Raw genomic sequence first — 20,342 nt, 5'->3', positions numbered from 1 at the left:
CTAACTGAAATATTTCAGGTCTTTTATTGTCTTAATACAGATGATTGTGGCATACAGCTCATGAAAACCCAAAATTCCTATCTCACAAAATTAGCATATTTCATCCGACCAATAAAAGAAAAGTGTTTTTAATAGAAAAAACGTCAACCTTCAAATAATCATGTACAGTTATGCACTCAATACTTGGTCGGGAATCCTTTGGCAGAAATGACTGCTTCAATGCGGCGTGGCATGGAGGCAATCAGCCTGTGGCATTGCTGAGGTCTTATGGAGGCCCAGGATGCTTCGATAGCGGCCTTTAGCTCATCCAGAATGTTGGGTCTTGAGTCTCTCAACGTTCTCTTCACAATATCCCACAGATTCTCTATGGGGTTCAGGTCAGGAGAGTTGGCAGGCCAATTGAGCACAGTGATACCATGGTCAGTAAACCATTTACCAGTGGTTTTGGCACTGTGAGCAGGTGCCAGGTCGTGCTGAAAAATGAAATCTTCATCTCCAAAAAGCTTTTCAGCAGATGGAAGCATGAAGTGCTCCAAAATCTCCTGATAGCTAGCTGCATTGACCCTGCCCTTGATAAAACACAGTGGACCAACACCAGCAGCTGACACGGCACCCCAGACCATCACTGACTGTGGGTACTTGACACTGGACTTCTGGCATTTTGGCATTTCCTTCTCCCCAGTCTTCCTCCAGACTCTGGCACCTTGATTTCCGAATGACATGCAGAATTTGTTTTCATCCGAAAAAAGTACTTTGGACCACTGAGCAACAGTCCAGTGCTGCTTCTCTGTAGCCCATGTCTGGGGAATGCGGCACCTGTAGCCCATTTCCTGCACACGCCTGTGCACGGTGGCTCTGGATGTTTCTACTCCAGACTCAGTCCACTGCTTCCGCAGGTCCCCCAAGGTCTGGAATCGGCCCTTCTCCACAATCTTCCTCAGGGTCCGGTCACCTCTTCTCGTTGTGCAGCGTTTTCTGCCACACTTTTTCCTTCCCACAGACTTCCCACTGAGGTGCCTTGATACAGCACTCTGGGAACAGCCTATTCGTTCAGAAATTTCTTTCTGTGTCTTACCCTCTTGCTTGAGGGTGTCAATAGTGGCCTTCTGGACAGCAGTCAGGTCGGCAGTCTTACCCATGATTGGGGTTTTGAGTGATGAACCAGGCTGGGAGTTTTAAAGGCCTCAGGAATCTTTTGCAGGTGTTTAGAGTTAACTCGTTGATTCAGATGATTAGGTTCATAGCTCGTTTAGAGACCCTTTTAATGATATGCTAATTTTGTGAGATAGGAATTTTGGGTTTTCATGAGCTGTATGCCAAAATCATCCGTATTAAGACAATAAAAGACCTGAAATATTTCAGTTAGTGTGCAATGAATCTAAAATATATAAATGTTAAATTTTCATCATGACATTATGGAAAATAATGAACTTTATCACAATATGCTAATATTTTGAGAAGGACCTGTATTTCCTGGGGTTTACCGCATCAGCGGCTGCATTGCTCTAGCCAACTTGTCAGTTGAATTTCACAGAGATGCCGACACACGATGGGGAAATTCTGCTCATTTCACACCGCGTGCCTTGTAAGACACTTCTACCACAGCCAATCCAGGTCTCACACCGACAGTAGCAAGCTGTGTTGTTTGTATTTCAGCACACAACCTGTGCACACACTCCTAGTGCTGCTCTTACTGGCATTCCTGCGCAGCATTTTCCTCACAAGAGGTGCGCAGCAGAAATGAAACCACGAGACAGATGGGTATTTTGGTAAAGGAAGGAAATATATTTTCAAAGCTCAGAGAACAAATGTGGTCGAAACCTTATAGACTCTCAACAAAACGCACGATAAAGTCAAAGCCCAAGGCAGATTTAATGGCAAATGTAATGCATTACAAATACACTGAGGTCCACTGTGTTAATGCAATAAACACATTTATAGAACCAAATTATTTAATCTGAATGGTACATTACACAATGGTCATGTGAATCCCTTCAACCATTGGGATCATATCTAATAGCTTAAGTATTTATATTTAAATATTACCATATAATTACACAAATGATACCCCAAAAGTTGCACAAATGAAAAGTACACACTTTTATCTTAAAATTAGATATGCAGATGACAGTAGATTTCCTACATTAACAGTTGAGGACATTTACATTTGCCTTTGAGAACTGACTGTTGTGTTGATCTGTTTTGAGTCACATCAGCACAGCGGGAACTTCAATCAGCATCGGTGCAAACGTTTCTAAGGCAAAGGTTTCAATCTGACATTGTGTTTATAAGAGCTCAACATGCAGAAAGGCATTCAAGTACTTACAGAGCGCATTGTTAAATACATTTAAACACAATTTAGGCAAGTGTACCAGTAAAAAAAAAAACGAAAAGTTAAAATATGCCCTTTAGTGCACAGGCTAAACACAAATAGCCTTCCTTTTAACCTAGTTACCAACTGAGTTTCACCGATTGTGTTGTGTTTATGTTAAAGAACAATAACTGCATATATTAACATTTTAGCAGTAAGTTATTAACCCGTCAGCTACAGTCATGTAGGTACAAAGCTGCTGGTCTATTTACAAGCTCCCTGCACATATTCAACCATCTGCTGCATCAGACACAAGCACCAGGACCGAATATGTCTTTAACCACCTAAACACCTTTATTTGTACAAGAGTCGTACTCCCACTCAAAGAGGAAGAGAATTGAAGGTCACGCTCGAGTGTAGGATTTTCGAGGCTTCATCGTACATGTTTGACAAGAGTGCCATGATGTGACTGAGCAGACATAGTGGGTGGATTCTGGCTGGGCTTGGCATTCACGACCGGATTTAGAGTGGGGAAAAAAGAAACCCTAAAAAAATACAGAGATAAAGGTGGACAGTGGTTTAGAAACCCAGCGGGTGTGGAGACACCACGCCTCCGTTCTCCACCACAGCAGCAGAGATGGACCTCATGTTGTTGAAGAGCTGCTTGGACTGACCGGAGCGCAGGAGCTTAATGTCCTGCATGACCCTGTGATGAGCCTGGAGGATGAAATGGACAGTAAGATTCAACTGATTATCATTTCATATTAAAATAAGTGCAAAGTCTGCAAGTTGGTAACTTAGAATTGTAGTTTTGTAGTTGGAGGTCAAAAAAATGTCCCATCTGGGTGGGACACACTGATTTTTACTATTTCACATACTTAAATTTTGGTAAAAGTTGAGCATATTACACTGAATTAAACAGCATGAAACTGTATTTTCTAGCAGTTTTCATAGTTGCAGTAATGTGTCAGACCTATTCACAGAAACACAAACTGTTTTTATTATAATGTCACATTTTTAAATGAGTTGGGAGTTAAAGTAACAAATCCAGGGTGAAAGGTGTTGCCTTCAGAATACAGCAACCTAATGTTAGCCTGTTTTATCCAGTCTAGTCAGATTTGATGTTTATATATATCCTGCTGTGTCAGTTTCACCTTTCTGACCCAACCTGCAACCACATTAAATCTGAAGACTGGCTTCTTCCAAGTTAGGTCGAACACGTGACTGACTGAATCGGGTCAAATTAAATCGCAGCAGCAGGAAGTGAATTTTAACACCAAGCAAACTACAAATGTTGGTTATTTAGATGGAAATCTGCATGGAATATATTTTGTATAATTGAGCAGTCACTTTTAATTCTCTTTCAGGGTTAAATGTGCAAAACCGTAGCGGTTGAAAAGCTCCGATATTAGTCAGTGGGGTATTTCCCTCATTTCGACAGCATTTTATCCCACAAACTGATCCCTGTTTGTGTCTCTCAGTGCAGAGGATCTTACCTCCAAACACCAGGTGTCACACAGCATCTTCTCATGCTGAGCTGAAGCATGGCTCTGACTCAGAGAGCGGGAAGCCCTGCAGAGAGCGCCACAAACAAAACCCATCAGTACTCGGACGTTAGAGTGAAGGAGCCGTGAGTTGCTTAGTGGGAGTTAAAAAGTGAAACTTGGACAGCTGGGGAAAGGAGACATTGTTTATCATTATGTTTGCAGACCTGGACAGGACGACCACCATGGCGTAGAGGTCGATGGCGCAGTCCGCGACTCTCTTCAAAACAAACTGCTCGTCTGAAAACGAGACGGCTCATTTAAAGTTTATCGTAAAGCCAGAAAAAAAAAAAAAAAAACCAGGGTAATACAAGGTTTGGGACCATTTCTGAGCAGTTGAATATTTATACCCATTTATAAACATGGAAATAATCCTCCAAACTGAACTAAACGGATACCAGATGGGAAACACTTCCCACATTTATCCCAGGTACGCCTGAACGCAACACTCACCGATGATCTTCTTGCCATGTTTGACCAACAGCTCCTCGTTGACGGCTCCAAACTGCTCGATGGCTTTCACTGCCTGGGAAGCAGGCAAAGAAATATCACACTCAGAGGATGAGGCAACATGTCTGTGTCTCAGTCCTGAGACCTGTGGTAAACTGTCAGAATGCAGCCGGATGTGGTGATCAGAAATAAAATTGCTGCATGTGCATTTACAGCAGTTTGAGCTGATTAAGTAGATTTTCACCTCCTGTTTCCCAGAAAAAGTACTTTAACACACAGAGGCCCACTTCTCTTCAAAATGGGAAAGACAAGAAAACGTGTCAATCAAGTCAGGAAAAGGAGGGAGAAAAAAGCTACTCATTTAAACGTACCTGTATCTACAGTCAGAGCAATAATTACAAAGCTTAAAAACAAGCGGGGCTTGGAAAAATGAGTCTGGCCGGAGACCTGAGTTCATCTTGCCACCACACACAGTTAAGAAGGAAAAACTCCTTGTTCTAAGCCAAGTGTACACTCACCAAGCCTCCATTACAACCACTGCACGCAGTTACAAGGCAGGAAAAGCCTTTTCTGTCAAACCATTTAAAAACCTTAACTCGACTGGGACTTTAACTGGAGCCACCTCTGCTTAGGTAAAAAAAAAAGCAACAAACACCCCAGGTGGGTCTAAAACGAAACAAAGGAACAATAAGTGGAAAAGCGCCTTATGCCCTGCCCTCTGTAAGGTACGGTGGAGGATGTGTGATGCTGTGTGCCTGGTTCTCTGCTTGGCATCATCAGCTGTTTAAAATTCCCACCTAAATAAGAATCCAGCATCTACTATTAGAAAACTGGAAACAGGACATGACCGGCTCCTCCAGCAGGATGATGATCAAACACATGCAGCCAAAACACAGACATGGTTCACCAGACACAAAATAGGTTTATTTAAGCCTGTAGGTAGTTAACAGGTTAAATATACATAGAGTAGCAAAAATAGGAGTTGAACTTACCAGGTCACCACTTTGTGACAGCTCAGGATGGATGCTTCCCTGCAGAGTGAGACCTGTGCTCAGACCTGCCGTTCTACAGATGGAGGAGAAGAAAACGAGTTGAATCAATTCATCTGATGCAAATCCAACGTCTGACAGCATCTACACACCCTTTCCATCAGGGTATGTCTCAGTTAAATGTTCTTCAACACAAATTAAACTAGATCTGCAGCTCAGTCCCTACAGTAAATGTTCTGGGTCTGGTGGATGACTGGAACCTGTGAAAGGGCTAATTCATCATTTCAAACACAACAGACACGACACACAGGAAAGATTTTTCAAATGCAAAATGTTTACATTCAGCATAAAGGAGAGCTAAATTAAACTGAACAACATAAACTAAAATGAGCATGACAAGTTTTCAGCGGTTGGCAAAGAATAAAGCACAAGGAAACAACCTGTCGGTTTTATTAAGGAGATGATTCTTAAATAAACCAACAGGTTGTGTGTTTTAGAGGTTTGTAGGCACAGCTGACCGCACCCTCCACTGTGTGCAAGTGCTGCTCGTGTATGAAGTACAACTGAAGAAGATCTGTCTTTGTTCCTGCCACTAGAAGGCTCGGAGACGGGAACCAACCTTTTGGCTCTCTTTGTGATCTCCCCTGCGAGGAGCCCGGCATTGCCAATGGGGTTCTTCAAGGCCTTCTGCAAGCTCTTCAGGTGGTTCCCAGCATTCTGCAGGGATGCAAACACAAAAAACACAACCTAGGTAAGAGCTTTTAGGGAATTTTGTAGCTGACAATCCTAGATTTAGTATTTATAACACTCGATCTTTTGCACATTTAGCTAAGTTACGATCACAAACTTCAGCTCAGTAAGTAAAAACCGATTAATTACAAACAGACGGATATTTTCAATCTTTCATTTCTGTTATGATGATTTCCACTCACAACTAAATGAAAACATTTAAGATCAGAATATTGCAAACCAAAAAAAAAAAAGGCTAATACAGAAATATGGACATTGAAAAAAAAAAAAGGTACGTTTATTTCCTGCTTAAAGGTTGTTACTTTTAATCTGACAAACTTATATTCTAATTCATTGAATGACTGACTGTATGAGATGAAAAGGTTGCACCAAGAAATCTGAAAAGTGTGGCTTGCGTTTTGTAGTCAGTCTGCTGGGTGTATGTATCTGCCAGCTTTGAACGTCCACAGACTAAAAGCTTTGTTCATTCATTTTTATAAAATACGTAAAGCTCACCGGGACTAGATGAACATCTGCGAACGTCAGTTTTCAGGTCATGCCACAGATTCTAACTTGAATAAAGGTTTGGACTTTGACTAGGCTATTTTAACCCATATGCATATTTAGCTCCATCCATCTTATTAGCTCAGCTCAGCTTCCCCGTTCCAGCTGAAGAAAAGCACCCCCACAGCATTATACTGCCACCACTGTGTTTCAACATGGGGATGGTGTCTTCAGCTTGATGTGCAGTGCTAGGGTTCCTCCACACACATTTTTTTATGTAGACCAAAACCTTTACTTTTGATCTCACCTTCTTCCACACGTTTGCTGTGTCCCCTACAAACAGGACGTATTATGACTTCCTTCCCACCTGAGCTGTGGATCTCTGCAGCTCTTCCAGAGCTACCATGGGCATCTTGGCTGCTTCTCCTATTAATGCTCGTCTAGCCTGGGCAGCCTTGTCTTAGTCGGTTTGTAGTTGTGTCATGGTTTTCTTTTCATTTTCAGATGACGGGCTGAGCCATGCTCTACGAGATGATCAAAGCCACCACCTGACCAACGTTTAAGGGGTGTGAATAACTTCTGCGAAGCACTGTAGCTCCCCAGCTCGTCCGTTTCGCAGAAAGCATCTCTGATGCCGTTTGTTCTACTCGGGTTGAACACAAAACGAACATGAGGAAGTTGTTTCTTTAACAACAGATTTCAAAACTACCAGAAGCTGCAGTGCCCCAAAACGCAAAGAGGAAGAACGGTTGCCAAAGAGGAAAAAAGCACCAACTGCCTCTGCAGTGCGTTTCCGAGCGAGCACCCCAACTGCAATAAAAACTACTGAATTTGTTATGTGGAAGTTCTCATGGTACCTGGAAGCCATTGAGAGCTACGAAGAGCCTCAGGATGTCGTTGGTACCCTCAAAGATTCGGAAGATTCTTAGATCCCTCATCACCCGCTCCACTCCCGAGTCCTGAAGGAACATATGAAAAACATCTTTACTTTCAATCTGTTCATTCCAAGGTCGTTTACTGGCAATATTAACAAGCAAAACTAAACACCAACTACAACTCCTGTAGAACCTTTCACAGAAATTAGATCTGCTAAGTTAGCAGCATGAATGTCGTTCTCAACTTGTGGCAGTTTTACTACGTTTTTTTTTGGTTTTTTTTGTTGGCAAACCTTTGTGTTTCTTTACGCATCCTGAGCTACCTGATAACATCAGATGTATGGAGGGCACACACCGACCGACACCTCCCGGAACACGGTAACAAAAATAGCAGGGGCAAAAAGAAACTTCTGAAGCTTCTCAACATTCAGGACTTTTTCCTAAAGCAGCTGCGAAACCAACAAAAGACAAAGTGAGAAGTTTTTCTGGTGAAGTGAAACCTTGAGTCAAAATGCACAAGATGTGCCAAAAAATGGAAATAAAAAGAAGACAGAACACAGTTTCACTTATTCATCTCTTGACAATTAAAGTAGATTCATGTTACCACAACCACTTCAATACCATAAATTAGAATATTACCAAAAAGATCATTTATTTTAGTGTTCAAATTCAAAAAGGGGGAACTCCTATATGAAGGAATCATCACAGAGAGAAACTTATTTTCAGATTTTTAACTGATTTGTCTCGTATAGTTAACAAAAACCCCCAAACAGCTTCTCAGAATATGAAAATATTACATTAGACCAACTTAAAAAGATTCTGGAACCTTGATTTCCAGAACAAATACAAAAAATACTTCCATTTGAAAAGAGGACTTTGGACCACTGAAGCAGCAGTCCAGTCCTTTTCCTCCGTAGCCCTGGTGAAGTCCATCTCAGTGGCTTAAAGATTCTACAACAGTTGTAAAACGTGTACAAGTTACGTCTGCGTGCGGTGGCTCTATAACCTCTGACTCCATCTGCGGTCCACGCCTTGCAACTATTTCCCAAATGCCTGAGCTCCAGTCATCCCTGTTCTATTTCATCCCTACTGACCCCCAGAGGGCAGTGCTGAAAGCACTGAATGCTCCTTTCGCGCATGCTCGGTTCGAGTAATTATACCAACAGAGTCACTCCTGTGACACACCGGATGACCACTCAGACGCTATTTATGCTGACGTCATCCGAGGCTCTGGTCCTACAGAATCTTCTCGCAGAAGCAAGGATTCTGAGTGACAGAGAATCTCTGGCGGTCATCCGGGATTCATAGAACCATAGTCACATACATAACTTTCATTGGTTCTGTACCTTTTTCTACTACACTTTTTCCCTCCACTCAACTTTCTGGCTATATGCTTGGACACCGTACTCTGAACAGCCAGCTTCTTTAACACTGACCTCCTTATGAAGGGTGTCGGTGGAAGTCTGCTGAACAACTCAGCATTATCAAGGCAGCAGTCTTCCCTATGATTGTTCAGGCCATAACATCTTCTGTATGCTTAGCCTGTTGTAATATTCTTATCTTTAGAGAAGCAGAATTTTAGGTGTTCGTTAAAAGGTTCAGTTTTTGAGTTCTGCTACTGAACCAAATCAACTTTTCAATGGTTTTCTACTTTATGGAGAAGCCCCTGTGGCAGATCTCATCTAGATTTGCCCTACTTGAGCGGGTTTCTTTGCTCTAAGTGATCTGCCAAATAGCAGAGTAGAGGTCCGCCTCTGCAGCAGGGGCGAACCTGTAGGTGATGTTCCATCTCAGGCTGACCTTCCAGTTTCAGACCCGGCTTCAGGCAAACCTCTGCTGCATTGTCAGTTTATTTTAAGCATCGCAACATAAACGTTTACAGAGTTTCACTTCGCCCACAAATCTTCAGCTAGCAAGCGGCAGTCACATTTGAACTGCGCAGCCTTAAGACAATAGTGGTTTCAGCTTTGCATGTTGCAACACAGCACCACAACGGCAAGCTGAGCTCCTGCTGCTCTGAATAAATTCTCTGAAAAGTAAAAGTGCTGCTAAAAAAAGCTTCAGTGTTAAAAATAAGCACAGCTAAAGCAATAAGATGCTAAATAAACATGGCTGAGGTAAAGGTACTCGTCAAAGCCAACAACAACAGAAGATTCTCCTAATGTTTTCTGAACGCAGCGTGATGCATCCGAAGCAGGAAAAAAGACGCTACAATTCCCCGGTCGTGCTGCCTGGTTTGAGTGCCATCCCCATGGTTACACACAGCAGCAGATCAACAAAGTTTATGGATTCCCGAGGTTCAGAAGAAGTGGAAGTGAAAACACCAGGCGGGTCTGCCGGGAAACCAGCTGACACCTGTAACTTGTGGCCATTTATTCCTGCTGTCTTATTAAAGCTTGTTATTGTCGGCCAGGGAAGTTAGGGCTTGTTTTACTGGTCCACCCATCTTCCTAATATTGATACAGCTCGAATTTACTGACACTGGAGATACCCTGATGGACCACAGAACATTAGAGTCAACAGTAATGACTCTCACAGTGAACTTTGGTTCTAAGCAGGAATTTGATTTTAATCGTGAAATGTTTTGTGGTAAACCAAAAGTGACACTGAGAGACAGCATCGCACGCCATCAGTATCCATCTTAATAAGCTCAAGATGTTTCAGGGACTGTTTGCTCTTATCTGGGACAGGCCTGGGGTTGGGCGTCGAGTTTGAATTCAAACCGAGAGAACTACCTTTCGCTGTCAGATCTCGATTCCTCACATTTATGCGGTCAAGCTGCTTCTGCACCCAGCGAACATATGTTCTGCACTACAAAAGACACTATCTGTCCAGAAGGCGCCTCCTGCCTGAGAAAGCTGGCACCTGTTGCTAATCTGGACTGGGTTCTACAAGCAGTTCTTTGTTGTCTCTTTGACATTCTGACCCATGTTAGCCCATCAGTGGGAGCTCAGTAAGATATTTAAGTGTCTGCAGCATCAGACACTGGATGAGGTTTTCAGAAACTGGGAATGCTTGTTTGTTCGCACCGTGACCCCAGGACCAAACACTCCTTTCTTTATAGGCTCTGCTCCTCTTTTCAGCTCGGTTTTCTCCACCTTTTTTCTCAGTTTTGTTTTGGTCGTTTTACCAAACTTAACCTCATTATTTCATTACAGTAAAATGCCGATTTGAATATTAATATGAAATAATTAATCAAAAATAGATGCAGTATGAAAACGACCAGCATGGTTAGTAAACATGATAATAAGCAAATCAAAATAACGACAGCATGTAAATAAGCTACGTTCAAACATGTTGATGCTGACAGTTCATTTAATCTGGTTAAGTTTTATCATGATTTACACATTTCAGAATCCAGTCTAAATTATATTGTCAATTCATTTCTCTCCACTCAGCAGCTAGTTCAATCACTCTTCAGCCAGGAGTCCTGGCAGGAGTCTTTACAATAAGATGTGAGCTCTCTGAGAGGACTCTGAGTCTTTGTGAATGTGGGCCCTGATCTTCACCCTGGACTACAATGTTTCTTTTATATGTAAACTTCTAAGAAAAGTATGTTTTGAGACATAAATGTGAATTCATATTAGTAAGGACGTCTTCTGTCTGTTGAGCAGAAGCTATTTTTTTTTTTTTTTCTGACTTTGGTTTTGAACTTGACAGGATGCAGACTAAACACTTACCTTCATGAAACCCATACCCCCCATGACCTGAATGCACTCATCAGTCACAGTCCACGCCGCTTCCTGTTAAAGTAAAATTAAACAAGCACATATCAGACAAAAACTCCAATAAATTTCAACTTTAAAACAGGCACAACAACAATCGAAAAGCCCACTTCCTGTTCCGTCTTCAACAGAACGAGGAACAGGTATAGAAATGCAACTAGTGCTAAACATTATTAAGAATATACAACCTCAACATTATGACTGCATGTGATATATGGAGGTTTTGCATGAGACCCTCTGGGTAAAAGTAGATAAAAATAGCATCATCAGACACATTAAACTGCTTGGTTGCAACACGTGTGATTTCAGTTCTTACAGAGGCGAAGATCTTGCTGATGGCAGCTTCTATCTGGAAGTCTGTGGCTCCACTGTCCATGTTACCGCTGATCATGTAGGCCATCGACTGCAGACACACAGGAAAAACCTATGAACTGCTTGGTTCTAATGCAGAACCAGCCAACAGAGCGTCCGGTTGTATCATATGTTGCAGAAAAAAAGGATTGGAGCTTCAATAAAAGAATAAACTTCCATTTTCAGGACAGCTTTTTACTGCAAGTAACCAATATTCAGTTTAGGACTGATTGGTAGAAGAGGGCTCAGTGCATCGAAGTAGAAGAGAAATGTGATTCAACTGCAATGGAGGATAACAAACATCTGCTTTTCTATGGTCTGACCTCTGTCACATACTGCAGCATGGTCATGCGGGCCACCTTTTCCTGGATGGCTCCATAGGTGTGGATCTTGTTCCCAAACTGGGTTCTGTTGGCTGCATGATCGATCTGATGAAGAGGAAGATGGGAAGAAAAAGCATGAAGAATGAGTCATTATTACAGACCAGACCTCACAGACCAGGTTTGCAAAAGTTTAGACACTGCACTTCCTCAAACGTTCAGGCTGGGACCGGACTTGTGGGTTTCTGTGGTAAAAAAAAAAAAAAAAAAGGAGGGAGGGTTAACGACTCGTGGTCACAGTGGCAAGAACCACAAAATGCCTCAAAGTGGGCTGACTGAAAAACAAGAACGGTCATGGTGTCCACCTACAACTGCCTTTAAACCTTCACAATAAGAAGCTTTAGCTTAGTAAGAAGCTAGAAACAATGTGCTGGGAGCATGACGGCAGCTATATATTGCTTCATTTCACGTGCAGCAGTTTAAAATGTCTCCTCCAGTACAGAGATCACTTGCTGGGATGTTATTTCACAGTAAAATAACTGACGAGAGGCTTTCACACTGTTCAAACTCGGTTATTTTTTCTCCTCTCACTGAGACGTGAGGACTTATTCTCTCAACAGACCTGTTCTAGATATAAAACTGATAGAATGAAAGCAGACAACATTTAGTTTCTGCTTGTAGGACTGTTAATACACGACAGGGAAAAAAAAAATGTTTCTAAAACATATGTTCATTAATTTGAGTAGATTTTTGGGATATTTTCAAAACATCATAAATTTGTAAAATATTTACAACTCCGTACATTTGTTCATGAATTAACAATTTTGGGATGGGATGGATGGATCCTTCTGTACGCAGTGGGACAGGGACTCTTTCCATGCTCTCCAAGGCTGCTACCCTGATTCATATTTCCCACCAAACCCCCAACTAAACCAGTCAGTGTTTTTTTCCACCCCAGCAGCTGCCGTGCTACAGCATATATTGCAACTAAGTTCAAAACTTCTCCAGGATTCGTACACCACAGAATATTTTGTGCTGTGGGTGAAGCACCATCAGGGTAACACCTGCCTGCTGGCCTTAAATTTTAGTCCTAAATGAGAAAATCTGCTACTTTTTTAGGATTTGTTCCTTGTTTATGATTTAAATATTTCTAGATTTTAATTTAGACATGAAAACTTTACTTGCGTCTCACACTAATCCTCTGCTTCTACATGATTAGTATTTTACACCATGAGCACAATGACATTCCATACATAAAAACAGGATTTAGCCCGTTCTGTTTAACAATAACAAAGCGTGAGGAACACGTTACTAAAGCAAATAGTCACATGAGTGAGCAGTCGGGTGGGATTTGAGTTGACTCACGTGTCATCCAGAACAAGTCCATCTCTGTTGACTCATGCTGTGACTGTAGCAGTTACTATATTGCTTGCTGTCAAAAAAGGTTTACATATTCTGCACCTTACAATCAATGTTTCTCTAAAGGCTAAACAAATCTGATCGAAGCTCAGATAAGCTTCTGATAAAGATCTAAGAGTTCAAAGGAAGCAGCGTCCGTAAACCAATTTGAATCCGAAGCGTCTGACTGCTGCTTCGGCAGAAATCAGGCTGCGGTGAAGCACGAGCTGGGGAATTTCCCGCCACCCACAGCGAAGGAAAAGCAAGACTGAAACAACTGAGGGGTGTAAAAAAGGTAATACAGAGACGACTCAAAGCGACAGATGGGAAACCTGACAGCATATATGAGAAGTGAGCCATGTGTGAAAGCTGTAAAGCTCTGCTGCTGTACCCCTCCTTTCCTTCATTCCCTGACTACAACAACTGTGCTAAAAGGCAGCGCCGGCTCACTCACAGCTTTGGCCATGACGCCCCTCATGGTGCCCGAGAGGGCGGCCGCCATCCCGAAGCGGCCGTTGTTCAGGATGTTCATAGCCACCTTGAAGCCTCCGCCCACCTCGCCCAGAACGCAGTCGGCCGGCACGCGAACGTCCTCAAAGTAAACCTCGGCCGTGTTGGACGCCTTGATGCCCATTTTCTTCTCCGGCGGGCCGCTGGAGGTGGAGAAAGAAAGAGGAGCAACTCAAAACTTCAGACACTTTTAAAACACGCTTTTCCAAAACTTTTTAGCGTTTTTTTCTTTTGACATTATGGACGTACCAAGAACTCAAGGTCTTTTTTTCCACTAATCATGAAACATAGAGGTGCTTACACCTTTTTGGGCATCTGGAGAAACTTAGATCTCTTATGATGTACATTACTAAGAAGAATCTGGTCTGGATTAAATATGGATCCTTTCCATCCAGTTCAATGTATTTCTATAGAACCATCTTAAAGCCGTTTACAAGAACAGTCTTCACTTCTCAGAGTAAAAAGCTTAAACGCTCATCCAGATTTGGAAAATAATGAAGTCAAGTTCCAGAGTCTTCAACAGTGTGAAGGAACCCGGTTCTAAAAGTAAAACAAAAAGACCTCTGCTCACTTTGTGACACCTCCAAAGCTCCTCTCCACAACGAAAGCTGTGATCTTGTCCTTCATCTCTCCTGTTTTGGGATCTTTCATGGGAGTCTTGGCAAATACGGTGAAAATCTCAGCCAAACCTCCATTGCTGAGGAGAAAATATAAATATACATTCAAGGCTTTACTGTGCAACTGTATCCGTTATGTGGTGCTGCCCTCTTGTGGTGAAAGCATGAGTTACGATAATGATTTCTCACCTGATCCATATCTTGCTGCCGTTCATAGTGTAGTACTTTCCGCAGGGGGAAAGAACAGCGGTGGTCTTGATGGAGGCGGCGTCAGAGCCGCTGGCTGGTTCGGTCAGGCAGAAGGCGGCGATGTGTTCGCCTGGATGGGGACAAGGTTAGAAAAGATTGACCTCGTCTTTTCATGCTATTTGTTGTTTATAGGATGACGTCCATCCAGATTATGATCCTCATCACCTGTGGCGAGTTTGGGCAGGTACTTCTCCTTCTGGGCTTTGTTCCCAAACAGCAGAATTCCCTTAAAGCCGATCGACTGGTGAGCTCCCAGAGTGATGCCAACTCCCAAATCGTGACCGCCAACAATCTCAACCAGGCGAGCGTACTGCAAGGAGGATACAAACATCACGGTGGACTCACATTCATTTCCTGGGACAGGTCAAAGATCATGAGACTGAATGAGCCTGATTATATACAGTTATTAATAAAGGTTAACACAGGCCAGGGGTCTGAAACCTGTGGCCCTCCACATTGCCTCTTCATTTTGCCACAAATAATATAGAAATGATTGGTGTTTTTAAATATAAAACTGGATTGTTTCTGTAGTTTTTCTGTGTTTTCATGCAGTATCTGAACAGATTTCCAACTACAGAACGACACAAATTGAACAAAGGAATATTTTTGCATTCCTTTTGTTTTATTTTTTGGCTGCAGACTGTTTGCTATTTCTTTCTTATTTTCCACGAATACGGAAAACAGATTTTTCTCCCTCTTATTATAATTTAGTTTTAACCGATAAATCAAATCAAGCGGCTGTACCTGGGTGTTTGAGAGGCCAAGGCCACCCAGGTCAGCTGGAACCTGCAGGCCGAAGGCCCCCATCTCCTTCAGACCCTCCATGGTGTGGTCCTCCACCTTCTCCAGGGCGTCGTTCTTGGCCGGATCGTTCACCTCCTGTAGGAGAGGAGGTATGAAGGAGCCTGATGAGGACGAATATAGAGGAGGCTGTGAGCCTGAGGTAAAAGGATGTATTCTTTAAGGTTTTAAATTACCTCAAAAAACTTGCTGACTGGGCCCACAAGCTCCTGGAGGAACTGCTCCTGCTCCTCGTTCAGGGCTACCACACAAATATTGTTAAAACCTGATTCCCCCCCCCAGTATTAGAAAACAAATCTAATCAAATATGAGGAAGGTTTAGGGGTTTACCTTTAGGGAAGGGAAACACCTGAGCTGTTGTGATCTGCCCTTTGAACATGTTAACAGCAAAGGATTTGGATTCCTTAGAAAAAATAAGCAAGAGAAAATAACTAAAAACATTTCAGAAAATGCCTTTGCTGATGTCCTCCATTGTGTTTCTTTCACTGGTAACAAAAAAAAAACCTACAGCAGCAACAGTCTTCTTTTCCACTTTAGATGCAGCATCACTGCCAACCACTGCAGGCTTCTCCAACACGGCCTACGGAGAATCAGAGCAGAGAAGTTCGGACTCCATCAACAGAACACGTTGACGTCATAACAAATTAAAGCCCTAAAAAAGGAGGTGACACTCCATCTATAATTAGAAAAGACTTTGACGTGTCCCCATGGACAAAAACAGGATGAACAGCCAACTGTACACGAGGTCAGCAGAGTGAGGAGAGGATGATAAACTGATGAGCAGAACCAAAGAAAACAAGCCTGAAAGTATTTCCAGTAACAGCCGGGCCACCAGTTTGGGTCGACTCCAGAGGCACTGGGCTCAATTACTGAATAGATGCCAATTATTGTGCTTGTTGGAGTTTATAACTTCAGATATGTAATGTCTGATGTTTACAATAACCAAGGAAAAACTACATTTACCACCTCATTTTACCCCGTCTTCACCTTTCTTGAACTTTCCTTCAGACAAAAATAAAGGTTGAACGTAATAAATGAGATAAAAGCAGTCAGGAATGCAAGGAGATCTAAAACTGGATTATCTACATTCATTTAATTACATTAACTGACATTTCGATGAGGAACTCATGACTTACTGACATAATTCATTATTCACACAATAAAACATCTAAACTATCTGCAGGGTTCCTATTCATATTTTATTTCAAAGTCCAGATTACAGTAAATAAAAGGGTCATTTACATAAACCCTTGAGGCACCTTGGGGGTCCAAACATGTGCTTTCTGCTTATTTGGTGTTTTCAATTCTCAATATCTCAGTCAGGTTAAAGGTCAGTTCTATGAAACTTGGCCAGGATGTGCTTTTTATTTTTAAAACTTCTTTACCCTTTTGATAGCAAGGTATGTAGAATGAGAGCCATGCATTTTGCGTACAGTCTTTACCTTCGGTACCGATCTGGTCCCATGGACTCCCATTATAGCCACATGTTATTGATGTGCTGTAATCCTGGCATTTTATACCTTTTCCTTGAGCACCAAAATAATCTAAGCCTTCACCTTCAACCTACAGGGAAAACTGGCTTCAGGTGTGATGACCCCCCCTAAATTACCACAGGCGCCATCGCTTCTTCACATATAGTTTCAATGGGGGACATGGTTCTCTTACCTTTCAAAACGTGTGGCAAAAACATATTTAACAGGACAAAAATAGTCTTGATGTGTTGGGAATGATATAAAAGAGTGGCGTGAATGTGGTTTATAACATATTTTTTCTGTTTATGTGTGGATATGTTTGTGTAATAAGAAGAATCAAAAGCCAAGATGGCTTCGTTCATGTTTTCTACATCAAGAGAGCGTCCCCTCTCTCCTACTGGATATGTAGCAAGCATGATTATGAAGGTGTATCTTCTGTGAGAATAGTTTGCAGTTTGCTAGTCATTTCTCCAGGAGACAACCACGAGGAGACGACTCGCTCCAGAGGAGGCCGTTGCAGCAGTCTTGCAGTGTGAGGAGAGTAAGGAGGGGTTTTCTGAGGAGGATATTGGCAGCAGTGAGAATTCATCTGAGGGGAAGGAGGGATCGGTGGAGTAATGGCTGCCTGGCATGGGGGGACCCTGCAGCTCAAAGAAGGACCTGGAGGAAGAAGTGGAGCAATGGAGGATGGGAGATCTCATGGAGATCAAAAAATGTTTAATTCCTGTGGTCCTCCACACATGAAGAGACCCTGTCACACTTTCCTCCTCCTATCTTGACTCCAAGACCAACTCACTTCTCACTTGCTCATGATCAGAAGCCCCGAGACTGCTTTTGGCCTTGACGCCATCTTGCAGCTAATTCTGCACTTCACAAAACTACAGGTTTGTAAATGAACCACAACCAGGACCTTCCAGAAAGCGGAGACACACAGTCTCCACTTTCTGGAAGGTCCTGTGTGGAACCAGTGTACCAGATGTGGAGCACATGCATGCAAAACGCACCTTACTGTAATCTGTGATTTATGCTTTAGGTCATGAATGCATGGCAAAAATATGAAGAAACATAATAAGCTTAATATCTGTACTTTAGTCTGAAGGTACTGAAAATATTCTATGCTGTGAACGTGAAAATTTTTTTTTTTTTACAATTTTATAAAATATACCGTTTTGGGAGCTAAACATAAAGTCTTTTATAGACTTTTATAATAAACTATCATTGCTCCACCAATAGTAATTCATCAAAATCAATATCGTTATAAATTTTTGACCTAGTCAAAGCTGTAACACCCGAACAAAAAATGTGTTTACTTTATATCTATGAATAGGGTTGAAGTTGTTGAAAAGATCTGATGCAGTGAAAGTGAAAACAAAATGTAATATTACATTTTTATTACACTTTTATAAGTGATACCGTTTTGGGACCTAGCTTATATGTAGGTTTCACAAATTACAAAACAGCACAAAGGTGAAAGTGGCTCCAGAGTCTCTGACTGTGGCATAGCAAACTTTTTTCTGCTTATTTGGTATCTGAACTATCATCGACCAGCTCTGTGTCAAAATCTCTAACTCTTGTGTTTGACAAAGGATTGGAGCATCCTGCAATAAATTCTAATTCAGTTTTTAAAAGGTATTTACAATTACTTGAAAGAATACCTGATTAAATTGAGTTTTAAAAGTCATGTTCTGCATTTCTGTACAGGTGGCATCCAATCCCGGTACCACGCTGAACGTGCCGCTCTTATTGACAGACGTTTAAAGAAGCAACCTGCATGCCCAGGTGCTGGGTTTGATTCCGACCCCATACACTATATCTGCTTTAAAGGTTTAGACCTTCATCACCTGGTTTATTGTTATTACCAGAAGATGACAAGTTATTTTCACAGTTGTCTCCACGGTAATAATTGGCAATCCTTAAGCTTTGGACATTATGTTAAATCAATTATAATGAAATTTTAGAAAAGTTGTTGTTTTTTTCCTTATTTATACTCATTCAGAACGGGATGAGACTAAACTCTGTTCTTAAATACATAAGAAATATGGACCTTGCATATTTAAAGCCAGGCATTCTGAGATAAAATATAATCCAAACACAGCTAGGGAACCTAACAGGTCTGGCCAAATGAATGTGAAGACAGAAGATGTTTGGACCAGGACAGATAAGCAGAGGTCTGGGTGACATGACCTTCCACGGGGGTGTTCAGTTGTGAACTTTTGCCTAGACAACTGCAGTGTGTCACCTTTAATAACTGAGTCATGTGACCAGTGAACTTTCCCCCACATTCTCACGGAGGCTGTTATATCACACATACTTTACAGCTCGTCCAGTATGCACAGTAAAAAAATACATCACAATGACGCCTTATGCAGAGATTACAGCAGAAATAATAATGATTAAAACCAACATATTGATCATACCTGAGCAGCTTGACTGGCGTAGAGCCGACTGTTTGGTACAGAGAGTACCATCGCAGCTTGACGCGGACTTCTTGATGCAGGGAGGAATGATAACACCATGGTTTAGATAAAGGAGTCATTTCAGACAGAGATCTGAAGATTAACTACAGTATTTCCTCACCCTGAAAGCACGGCAGGATTCCTGAGAATCGATCCGCACACAGCGGACGTCTGGCTCACCTTACGAAGCAGCATGATTTTATTTGGTTCTGAAATAAACAATATCAACAATTATCCGTCAGAGACGCAAGCAGCTAACAAGGACAATAAAGCTTAGCTTAGATAAAGGCGTAAACAAGCTACCAACATACAGCTAACAGCGACCGTTTCTTTCGTAACTATTACAGGTTTGACTATATTTAACCCTTCGCTTAAAATCCAGTAAAAACATTTAAACCGCCAAGTTTCTTCTACGAAACATGACAAAAACACCCTAAACGCTAGACCAGAGCAACTCAATTATGACACCTTCTCTTCTGACCGAGTAAAAGAACCGAACCTCCGCCGAATCTGACTTTCCGCCGCAAGTTGTTTTGCCTTCTTCTAAGGATTGACGCGCCGACTGTCCACCTCTGTTACATAGCATTAGCGCCCCCTGCCGGGGAGCTGGATAAACGCCCCATGTAGGCAAAGTAAAATACAAATAAACAGTACATTTAAATAATGTTCGAATTATAAGATATACAGGCTCAGTGCAAGTTTTAAATCACCCAGATAAATTATCTCGCCACCACTGAGCTAGACTTTATTATGAAGATTTGTTTGTGCCCAAATTCTAATAACTTCACTTGGGATTTTTCTACATTTCAACTTTAGGCCAAACAAACAAAGGAACTTGGCACCAAGTAAATCCACCCGGGTCGAGCTGAGAAGTTAAGAATGGTGAAGTCCTGGGTCGAGGCAAAGCCCCAATTAAGATCAGATCTGGCAGGTATACTCAAGGTACCCCTGTTTAGATTTCTTGATTTTCTAAGTATTGAAATCCAAGACTTTCCTTCGGTGCCCCAATTTCTCACAACTTTAAATTATATGTGCCATTGT

The 20,342-nt window shown here is 42.0% G+C and overlaps 1 protein-coding gene across 8 annotated transcripts; it reads right to left on the bottom strand.

Annotated features, from left to right (window-relative positions):
• Positions 1 to 1,848: 1,848 nt before the first annotated feature.
• Positions 1,849 to 19,872, bottom strand: acadvl (acyl-CoA dehydrogenase very long chain). Of its 8 annotated transcripts, none has more exons than XM_047385119.1 (21): positions 19,783 to 19,872; positions 19,423 to 19,510; positions 19,263 to 19,332; positions 15,882 to 15,953; positions 15,704 to 15,776; positions 15,550 to 15,614; positions 15,317 to 15,451; positions 14,738 to 14,882; positions 14,513 to 14,642; positions 14,278 to 14,403; positions 13,651 to 13,849; positions 11,802 to 11,906; positions 11,444 to 11,530; positions 11,083 to 11,145; positions 7,385 to 7,486; positions 5,914 to 6,011; positions 5,298 to 5,370; positions 4,309 to 4,381; positions 4,023 to 4,095; positions 3,808 to 3,883; positions 1,849 to 3,028 (listed from the first exon to the last, which is right to left on the bottom strand). In XM_047385119.1, the coding sequence occupies exons 2-21, from the start codon at positions 19,494 to 19,496 to the stop codon at positions 2,891 to 2,893; spliced, it is 1,977 nt and encodes a 658-aa protein (XP_047241075.1). In that variant the 5' UTR covers positions 19,497 to 19,510; positions 19,783 to 19,872; the 3' UTR covers positions 1,849 to 2,890. The 8 variants fall into 8 exon arrangements, with proteins under 8 accessions (XP_047241075.1, XP_047241078.1, XP_047241076.1 ...); XM_047385122.1 differs by having other exon boundaries at positions 19,263 to 19,329; XM_047385120.1 differs by having other exon boundaries at positions 19,801 to 19,866.
• Positions 19,873 to 20,342: the final 470 nt, after the last annotated feature.

This window comes from Girardinichthys multiradiatus, chromosome 14 (genome assembly GCF_021462225.1).
Source record: "Girardinichthys multiradiatus isolate DD_20200921_A chromosome 14, DD_fGirMul_XY1, whole genome shotgun sequence".
Taxonomy (NCBI): Eukaryota; Metazoa; Chordata; class Actinopteri; order Cyprinodontiformes; family Goodeidae; genus Girardinichthys; species Girardinichthys multiradiatus.
This window is presented reverse-complemented; position numbering and strand designations above follow the sequence as displayed.